The 11,585-nt window shown below is 28.5% G+C and overlaps 1 protein-coding gene across 1 annotated transcript; it reads right to left on the bottom strand.

Annotated features, from left to right (window-relative positions):
- Positions 1–543: 543 nt before the first annotated feature.
- Positions 544–2,257, bottom strand: LOC132731192 (uncharacterized). Its single transcript, XM_060717328.1, has 2 exons — positions 1,031–2,257; positions 544–558 (listed from the first exon to the last, which is right to left on the bottom strand). Exons 1-2 carry the CDS (start codon positions 2,255–2,257, stop codon positions 544–546), a joined length of 1,242 nt encoding a protein of 413 aa, XP_060573311.1.
- Positions 2,258–11,585: the final 9,328 nt, after the last annotated feature.

Below are 11,585 nucleotides of genomic sequence, written 5' to 3'. Positions count from 1 at the left end.
GTAAAGTATCTATTCCATTATCATTTATATATCTTTTATCATCAAATGGTGACATACTTATTTTATTTATTTCATTAACATACATTTCATGTTTATCAGAGTTTAATGTATACATTTTATTCATTTTAGTTTTATTATTAAACAGACAATCTTTATAATCATCAAATTTAATATCTTTCTTTATTGTTGTTTTTCCAATTCCTTTTAATTTTTTTTCTTCTTCTACTTTTTGATTACTTAAATCTGTTAACGTGAAAGAATATGCTTTACTTCTCAGGAAAACTATTTCATTCATATTTTTCCCATTAAGTTCATCTTTAAATTTACCAATTACTTTTTTATTATCTTCTGAATATAAAGGATGATCTTTAGGATAACCCGATGTATCTAATTCATCTTTTATTTTTTCCATATCTTTATAAATATCTTTAGTTTTAATACTTAAGAATATAGAATCCGTATCTGAGGCAACTAATTCATTCTTTTCCCATAATTTATTAACAACATTATAATAAAAGTTATACATTAATTGTTTTGAGTAATCTAATACAGCTTGTCCTAAATAAATAGGTTTATTAAATTTAACGGAAGTAACATTATTTATTATTGCAACAAAGTTATCGTTAAATATTACTGAATCTTTAAAATTTGGTTTGTTTATATATTTTTTTACTTCGTCTTTATTGTTAGATAATATAATTTCACTTCTTCCTCTAATATTTTCTAATGTCTTTCCGTAGAAACTATTGTTCATTAACTTCCATAAGTCTTTTTCAAAATCTGATTTTCCATCCTTTCTTTGTTCGGTATTAAAATCAATATATTTTTTTAACCATTTACTTTCTTCAAAGGAAATAGTTCTATATACTTTTGTTACTTTCATACCGAGTTTAATATATTCCTTTAAAATACTATTATGAACAATATATTTCTTTTTATCATATAATGTTAAGAATAGTTTTTTTTCTTTACCTAATGGTTTATCTCCTAATAAATTTAATTGATAATCAGATAATTCTTCTTTATTTACTTTAATTTTTTCGGGTGCTAGAGGATATCTAAATGTTTTCTTTTTGCATTTATTTGTATATTCTAAATCACATTCAATGATACATCCTCTACCTTCTGGAATATTCTTATAATATTCCTGATTTTCTTCCCATTTAAAATCTCTTGTAGGTAAAGGTTTTGACATTGCCCAACCGTATAAATTATTAGCATCTAGGTATAATAAATATTTTTCTTCTAGAAAATCGTTTAAGTTTCCTCCATTCTTTAATATTTCTAAACATTCTTTCATTTCATTTTCATCTAATATTCTATTTCCTTCATCGTAGTTAGTAGTATACTTATTAAAAGCTTTTACGTGTCTTGGTCCCAGAACACCAGAAAATCCTCCTCTGGTTCCTTTCTCGAACATTTGTAACATATCATAATTAGTCAATAATTCTAATTCAATAGCTGTATACTTTAAACCACATTGCCATGTTAAACCGGGAGCAGAATAACAATAACAAGGATCGATCTCATGATGTTTTAAAAAGAATTTTCTAAACTTTTCAAATGCATCTGCTAAAATAAGAACGTCTGTTTTAAGATATAGTTCATGGTAATCTTGTAAAATTTTATAATTATAATATTCCCATACTTTTTGTGCATGTTTATACTCTTTTTCTGTAATTGTTTTTTGGGTTAATGTTGAATAAAATTCTTTAATATCTGGCAATTTATCATCTTTTAATCTTTCAATAGAATCAATATATTCGTACGGATAGAATCCTTTTTGTTTTAATAAAGAAATATCATAAGTTGTAAACTCTTTTTCTAAAATAGGAAACTCATCCATTGATTTAGCAATATCTGATAAGCCTTTTAACATAAATCTGTATGAATCAAGGAATCTTAGTTTCTTAAATCTTGTTCCGTAATCTATTGAAATATATTCTTCTGAGTTTTTAGAAAGAAGTTTTACTTTATTATAGTCATCTTCATACTTCATCAATTCTTCAACTAAAAAGTGAAAATCGTAATTTGATCCATTATGAAAGAACACGGGTATTAATTTTGTTGCTTTACCTTCTTTTGTATTACAAGATTGACACGCTGCTCCTCTATATTTTCCTGAAAGATGATTATGTTCCCTTATTTTACAATTATCTTCAAATTCTTTTTTACAAATATAACATTCAGTTGCTTCTTGAAATTCATCTTCTTCTTGTTTACTTAAACATGGTTTTTTCTTTTCATTTAGATACATCTGATAAGTAATCTTTTTAAAAATTTTAACTATCTTTTCAACATATTTTTCTTTTGCATTGTTTCCAACATAAGAAATGTATTCTGATTTATAGATTTCTGGATAATCAGATTTAACATATATTCCATAACTATTTATTTCTTGTTTACTTATCGGGTTTATATAAGATTCATTAGGATTTGGTTGAGATGACTTTATAGGAATATTGTTTGATTCAAAATCAGAATATATAACAAATGGTAATTTATTTTAAAATGATAATTTGTAAATTTAAGAATATTTTGTCCTGGTTTTGGCATTATGGTTGTGCAAGGTTTATTATCATAACATATTTCTTTATGTCTTATTAGTGCTTTTTCTCTTTGAAATCCTTGTAAACAAATTCTACATGTAAATGATTTATTCTTATTCTTATCACACATGAAACTATCTAAATCTTTAATTAAACAATAATGAGTATTTTCATTACTTTCAATGTATAAGAGATCAACTACATTTTCACTTTCTATGTTTGAAACATAAACCGGATATAAAGATTGTTTATCTGTTTGGTTTTCTTACGCAAATACGTTGATACTTAGATTATTTTGTTTCTCTACTTTTGAGATATCTTTTATTGATACAGGATATTCAATCCCTTTCATGTTAATTTCATTTTCATATTCTTTATATTTAGTTACTCTTTGTTTATCTCTAGAAGCAGGATATAACTTATAATATAGATTAAAGAAAACATTTATTATCATTTTTGTTTTGAACATTGATAATATTAACTGATTTAAATTGAAGAGGAATATAAGATGAAGCTTTCTGATAATCATATTTATATTGTTTTACTATTACACTTTAAATATTTCTGAAAACAAAACCAGATCCTCTTTCTTGAAATTCATCTATCCAAGCTTCAAATTTATTTATTAAACTTTTATAGAATTTAGATATATTATTTTGTGTTAGGATAACTTGAGCAGGATGAGAGTAATGACTTTCTATTATATCAAATGCCATAGGAGTTGAAAATTCACTCGTTATTATTATTTTTATTTTAGAAGGAAATTGATTAATAACTATTTTATCTTTTAATAAGTTTATATATTTAGTTATATCCTCTTCGTCTATATCATCAATAATAGTTTCAGTAATAATATCTTTAAATGTTTTGGATTTTTGTGTTCTCATTTTTAATATATATAATTTGAATTAACTATAAATTTTTATAAATTTTTTATCGTAATATTCATGATAATAATTAGGATTTCTAATCATAAATTCTTGAAAAGATTTTTTATATTTTTCTTTATTATTTTGATAATGTAATCTTTGTTTTGGTTTATTACATTGTATACATGCAGATTTAACTCCCATTGTTTTTTCTTTTGCTTTATGATATTCACTTAGTAATTTGTTTTCATTACATTTTGTACAGATTTTTCCTTCTGTCATTTTTTACGAAATCAATTTTATATATTAAAAATGGAGCATCCGAAAATATATTGTTTACGTTGCAATAAACATACTGAAAATGATTCAGTAGAGCAAGTAACAACAACTAATTATAGACAAATGCTAAAAGCTAAATGTTCTGAATGCGGATCTAAAAAAAGTAGATTTATAGCTGGTTTAACAAATAAATTAGCAGATGAATTACATCATAGAGTTATAAAAAGATTTCCCAAAAACCGCGTTTATGTTCATTCAGTAGATCAGACATGGGCAGTTGATTTGGCAGATATGCAACAATATTCTAAACAAAATAAACACTATAAATATTTATTAGCAGTTATAGATGTTTTTAGTAAATACGGTTGGTTAATTCCTTTAAAAAATAAAACAGGAGTAACGGTAAGTGAAGCATTTAAAACATTATTTGAAGAAAGAAAACCAATGTATATTTGGTCAGATAAAGGTTCTGAATTTTATAACCGGCAAGTAAAAGAATTGTTAAAAGAGAATAACATAAAGTTATATTCAACTGAAAATGAAGAAAAATCTAGTGTAGTAGAACGCTGGATAGGAACAATGAAACAACGTATGTTTAAATATTTTACTGCTCACGAAACTAATAAATATTATGATGTATTAGATGATTTAGTTAAAGATTATAACAATACAGTTCATTCTTCAATTAAAATGACACCTGTTGAAGCAAGTAAAAAAGAGAATGAATCAACAGTGTATGAACATTTATATCCGGAAAAAGAAGAAGAAATTAAAAAACCTAAATTCAAAGTTGGAGATAGAGTAAGAATTGCAAAAATGAAAGGTAAATTTGAAAAAGGTTATACTACCCGTTGGAGAAGAGAAATATTTGTAATTGAAGAAGTTTTAAATACAGATCCTGTTACTTATAAAATAAAAGATTTAAAAGATGAAGAAATTAAAGGTAGTTTTTATGAACAAGAATTACAGAATACTGATTTTTAGAATATAAAAATGAGTATCTTTGGAATCAAAAAACATAAAAGAAACAACTCTGAACTTGGTAATAAAATGAATATACCATTAGATATGAACGGTAACTCTATTATCAACATAGGAAATCCAGAAAAACCAAGTGATGCTGTTAGCAAAAGATTTGTTTTTAGGAGAATTAAAAGTGTAATAGACGACTATGAATTGGAAGATATAAAAAACATTAAAGACTTACTTCAAACCGAAAAGTCAGACATTGATCAACTTTCTGAAAGCATTAAAAATAATGAAGAAGCAATAATTACACTGCACGGTCAACTCCAGAAAGAAATGGCAATCTTATCAGAATCACTTAGTAAAACAGATGATGAAATAAAAGTTGCATTGAGGACAAACATTCTTTTAATCGCAGACCGAATTGATAAAATAAAGAATAGCATGATTAAACACAACGAACTTAAGAACAAACTTGCTGAAGTTGAGAAAAAGCTACAAAATATGTATAAGTTAGAAATAAAAGAAGAAATAAAAACGTTAAAAGATGACTCAACGGAATTGTTTAATACATTTTCTGAAAAGTTTGATGAATTCAAAGAACAACTAGAACAATCTGCTTCACAAAGAAGCGATGCCCAAGATGGAGAAATTAATAATTTAAAAGTTAAATTAAATCAAATGAAAGATTTGCTTACTGATAATCTGCAGAAAGAAATTACCAGACTTGATGTGGATGTTAAAAAGTCAGTTACGATTCTGAAAAGTAAAATAGAAGCTCTCGAAAAGGTGCAAAATAAACGAGCTGATGACTTAGGTAAAATTATACTTGATACAACCTCGGACCTCTCAGTAGTAAAAAAGGAGATTTCTGATATTATTTATAACAAAATATATCATGTTCCTTTATTCAATATGTGGAATGATTTTACTCTAGATGTTAAAGTTTTACCTACTACTTACGAAATCGGTAAAAATAATCGTTATATTAAAACTCATAACCTATTTGAGTTTTTTAATTCTCATTATTCACCTGTTGTAAATTATAATGATTATATAGAAGAGGAACGTGAATTGAATATAGGTGACTTTAGAAACGTGAGTGGTTTTACAACTAAAAAAGATGGAACATACTACATTAATATAAAACTTATAATAAAGGGTAAAAGCGACTTTTTATTGATATGGCAGGAAAATTACAGATCTGAAAACGAAGACAGGACTCATGAAGTACTTTTAAAAAGATCAACGGATGCAGATGTGTTTGAAGACGTTATAAAGCAACAGTTTTTAAAGAATACATCAATTGCAATTATTCCAGTCTCGGTTACTGACCAATTATTTACTATTGAAAAAGGTAGTTACATTAGATTTACTTATTCTTGGGAATGATTTCTTTTAAATTGTATTCAAAAAATTCCCTTTAAAAATGAAGCAACCAACAGCCCCGGATCCTTTATATCCAGAATTACCAGTAGAAGATGGTCAAAATTATAGATTACAGAAGATATCAGAGATTGAGAAAACATTAATTAATGAGAGGGATACTCGTAAATCATTATACAAGAAATATAAACGCGGAATTAATATTACTGATGGTGTTGATACAACTCTCATTTCTGGGAGTGTGGTTATGGGTGGTATTGGAATCGTAGAACCGTTTATGTTGCCATTAGAAATTGTGGCAGCAGTTTGTGGTGTAGCGGGGGTATGTGTAAAGTTTATTAGAAGGAGACTGCATTCAAAAGCAAAGAAGCATGATAAGATTAAAACTATTGCTGATAGTAAATTAAATAGTATAAAAGATTTAATTTCAAAAGCTTTAACAGACGGAAAAATATCCGAAAATGAATTTAAATTAGTTTTAGATGAATAAGATAAATATAATAAACTAAAAGATAGTATTCGTTCAAAACAAACAGGATTGAGTGAGACAGAAAGAAAAAAACTTATTGAAGAGGGAAAAGCACAGGCTTTGAACGAGTTAAAAAAATGGGAAATGTATAATTTTATTCACTAAAGTTACTATAATTAATGATCCACCGCCGAAATATAAAAGTTAACCAGACATTTTATTATTTTTTTTATTATTTTCTAACAATGAGTAAAATATAAATACATACACAAACTTTTAAAACGCATTTAAATACAAACTTTAAATACACCCGGTTATGCATAACCGTTTCTAAATATATCATTGAGAAATACAAACTTTAAATACACCCGGTTATGCATAACCGTTTACTAAATATAGCATTGACAAATAGTCACTGTGGTTGTATGATAGTGGCAGCGTCTTGCGATGATTGAAGATCATTAGTGGGTGGCACGTCCGCAGGCGTTTTCCAGAATTCATTGTATTCTGGAATTTGTAACATGATAGATATTTCTTTGAGTTTTCTCAAAATGTAATTTAGGGGTAATCCCACAAAAAGAAATTGATCATATCCATAAAGGGCCTTTGCAAGAGCACGTAGCTTCCTCGCGTGGTCATCGGAATACCCAGTCTTCTCTTTTAACCATAAGGACCAAGACTGGTTGATTCTTCTGGTTTTCCTTTCTCCTTCCATCCAGATTTTGGTAAGATTTAAAAAATTCCCAAAATTGATATAAATTAAGAGCGTTTGGGCATCCTGTTGTTTCAGATTTCGTATCCCTTTATTCAATTTATCCACAATGTTCTCCTCACTCTCATCACCAGAGAGCAAATAAGTATTGCTAAATGTTTCTCTAGAAATTGAGTGGTTGATATCAGCAATGTTGTCTAACAGATATTGGTGTAGTTCTTGAGGGGTCATTTCTTCCTTATTTACCTTTTTCAGTCCATAAACGTCCCTAAGCCGCTGTTTAGGTTTTTTAGGCAGCTTCGGCATCTTTCCGGTTGGTCCATTTGATTCAATTGTATCAATCAACAACCCCATATTTTGATAGAATATTCGATGCTCATTAATCAATTGTTTTTGGGTAGAAGTCCATTGTTGTTGTTGTTGCTGTTCCATATCTGTAAAATCACATATTTCACGTTCTAAAGAACTAAAATCCACTGTATCCTGAGACATTATGAAACACGTCTTCTCGGTCTGATATCCACTGGGTAAAAGACCGTATGTTTGCTTATTAACTTATTTCATAATAGCTCGGTATTCATTCAAGTAGAAATTATTATTCATTCAAAGTAAAGGAGTGGAAAACAGTATTAAAAATAGATATTATGTTTAAGCTATCAAACCATAAAGTTAACCACAAAGATTAGTCAGTCGTTTCAATGTGTTTACATAAAGTACATTAATAAACCACAGGCATTTATAAATTTAAATGGAGTATTTTAAGTGCATAGATTTAAACGTTAGTGAATTTTCGTTTTATCACCTAATTTTAATGTTTTCAAGGGATCCCTCTAGAGTTTAATTTTTTTTTTATTTTTTAGGGGTTTGGGTCCGAGTCCCGCCGGGGATAAAAATTTTCATGATTTAAGCATTGCTGTACTTTTCAATTTGGGGTATAACGGGATGATATTTTTTTTAGGGGGGTGCGCTAGACTCGTTCAATACTTATACTACTAGAGACAGGTGTATAGCATCAATTTCAAAACTGATACATGTGGAACGGGTAAAAGGATTAGCAAAGCAATTGAAAATTATGAAATCAGAACTTCCTGCAGCTATAATTAAACAGGGGTCACATATTTTAAACATCTGTTTCATGGTTATAAATTGTTGTAGACAATATTTAAGTGATTTGAATACTAGAGTGGAATACTAGTATCATGAATCATACAATACGTAGTTGATACTCATTAACAATAAAGACAGATATATAATGTGAAGATTTTATTATTTCAGACACACATTATCATGATTGTGTCACGTTTTAATGCACATACAAGTACATCTTGCCTTTATACATGTTATAAAGTATGTAAAACTGAGCTAATGGCTTGGTAGCAGAATGGGTTAATTCTCCCTTAAAGTCTAAATTTCTGTCATACTTCTCCAATCTGTAAAAATTATATAACTAGATGCATTTTATTTACTAAAGAACAAACTTGAAGCAATAAACTCTATATGATTATATTTATTTGAAGCATCACAAATATACCAAAATAGATTATATCAAACAGATTGTATAATTCACTTTAATTAGTTCTACGTAAATTAAATGTATATAATGGCATTACATTTTAAAAGTTTTAACAGGAAAGTGTTGATTATTTCTCCAAGATCATTTTTATACTGTTATTCAGTCTGCATTGTCTACATTGTACAGTTGACGAAAAGCAGTTTATATGTTTAAGGTTTAATGTAATATATTCAACTTGTTAAATATAATAACCTTAATATTAAATGATAAAATCTTCTTTTATTCCTGCAGCTGAAGCCCCTTTGGTAATTAATTAATATCTTTAATTGAACAACTGACCCGTCAAAATACTCTGAAACCTTCTATTAATCTCTGTGTTTACATCAAGTGGCCGTAGTTTGTATACCTCTTATTTACTACTTCCGCTTATCAGTAGTGTGTGGGAAACTCCCCCATTAAACCGAGCCTGCAACAGTTTCAGTTTTGCCGTTTGGAGCATTCCTGGGGGATTTCATTTTGCTTTACTTTACAATATTTTAAACAACATTTGTATTTATTTAGGTATAAAACACTTACCGAACAATAAACGTACATTTATTATGACTTTTATAATAATTTCTACTGGATTTTAATCAGTTATGAAATAATTGTACTATATTTTCATATTATAATTTTTATAGAACCGTTTGTATCATTATGATGTGTTCTATCGCTGCATGTTATTGTTACTGATACACAGAAGGAGTGAAGGTTAAATGCAGAAAAACTTGGGACAATTTGATATGCAACTGAAATAAATATTACATTATTCTAACAGCGTGGGTGGGTATTCTGTTTACATCTCTAATACATAGGACAAATAAATTATAAATAATGCGACCACATATTTCATTTAATTGAGTTGCTGACAACACACACATGCAAAACAGTAAGAAAAAGGAATTTACATTACAGGTCGGAGAGATCAAGTTTTTCATGAAAATCCACATAAAGAAAAAACATCGCTCCTATTATTAATTAAGTAGTTAGGTTGACCACACAAACTTAAATCGGAAAAAACAGTCAAATATGAGCCAGTGTACTGACATAAATCGAAAAAGCACAGTAACGAGTCAATCAGTGTCGCGTTTTTGTCATTATAATAACAAACGATGAAATCTATTAATTGAACTTGTTGGTGTATTCATTAAATCTGATCATTCACTTTCATTGCTAACAACACACTGCAACACAAGTGCGTTTATGTCTACATAAACTAAACATGTAAAATAAAGCACATCTGACCAAACCCAATACTTATAACCAGATTTATTCGGGGGCCTTATTTATAAGTACTTACCATTATTTCCGGGTCAAATAGAATATTTAAAAAAAGTTATAATCAAATTGAATTAAAAGGTGTACTCATTTGAAAATATGTATGTTTTCTGTATTTTGTGCTCCTTTATGCTTTACGCCTGGTAAATTTCATCTTATGCATTTATAAGTATTTTCTCTGGTATTTATGCGTATGCAAAACGAATACACCATCATTTGCTTTTATGGCACAGTTTTGTTTATCTTTATTCTAAAGAGTGAGGTAATAGTTGTTTTCCTATGTTGATTAATTGCTAGATAGAATAATTTGATTATTAACCACTAATCAGTAAGCATTTAGTTTTATATTAGAGGAGGCGAGAAGATATATGACACCTCATCATTCTGTTCCTACTTAGAAATGTGCTTTATATTGTTATGTCGAGTTGATTATGTTAAGCCGATTCCTAAAATCACACGGTGTGTACGAGAATAACACCTTATGCGGTCAACGAGTGTGATACAATCTATCACAATAGCACATTCCCGTTATTTTTTATGACATACGTTCAGTAAACACATAATATCTAATTAAACATTACAAAATTGACTTGTTTTGTTTCCTTATCATATATTCACATCTAATAATGGTCGTGTTGTTATGACATGCGCTTGCATACACGGAATGCTAGGGAGCGGCTGCATTCGCGCGCCATGTGATTTAGTTGATATTGTAACATTTATTATTTATCGAATTGAAAGAAAGCACTTGTCAGAGTCAGATGATGCGTGTTTTACATTTCATAAAGATATTTCTATATCAATTTTCCAAACATATCGACTGTATTGTGATAACAGACTTTTAAATATAAAAAAGCAAAATAGAAGATAGAGCAGCTCCAGCTAGAATAGTATAGTATATAGCTATAGTATGTGATTTTTACCAAGACGATGGCCGGGAAATTGCTAACACTCAAAGTTTTAATGTGACCTAACTAAACTATTCTTTCTTCATTCCCGACCGTGCACCAATTAACATCGAGTGTTACCAAAATAATGGCTTACCTACGCTGACAAAGGCTTAATTCGGCAGTAGTATTCTTATAAAAGGCACTGAAAACTGTTGTTTTGTTCATTGTCAACTGGTTCTGAGAATTGTACACATGTGGACAACTAGAAGGGAATCACGTTAAGAAAGCGTAACAAGTACAACATGTATCGACATATTGTATAGACGTCGTGCTAATCACGTGTTTTTCGTTATCTTACTCCGGGTGTATAATTTGCAAGGTGAAGTGAAGGCATTGAGCAATTGAGCTGATATAAATATGTTATAACATTCAAACCCAAAGGCCCAAACGGACCTGAACAAAATTAATTCACTGCGTTGTTCGTGCTATACATTTGTACTCTACATATATAAGAATATTGCATATATACATTTTTCTTTAACTCATACAATGAGGATCACCACTTTTCATCTCGTTTCCTAGTTTTAATGATTTATTGCTATCAGATATGGCTTGATCATTATATTCAGACAAAT

Source organism: Ruditapes philippinarum, unplaced genomic scaffold, assembly GCF_026571515.1.
Source record: "Ruditapes philippinarum isolate M1 unplaced genomic scaffold, ASM2657151v2 ctg1838_1_1_1_1, whole genome shotgun sequence".
NCBI classification, from domain to species: domain Eukaryota; kingdom Metazoa; phylum Mollusca; class Bivalvia; order Venerida; family Veneridae; genus Ruditapes; species Ruditapes philippinarum.
This window is presented reverse-complemented; position numbering and strand designations above follow the sequence as displayed.

Bases quoted from the DNA above. Each gene is read 5' to 3' on its own strand.
- LOC132731192 (XM_060717328.1), bottom strand. From the start codon at position 2,257: ATGTATCTAAATGAAAAGAAAAAACCATGTTTAAGTAAACAAGAAGAA.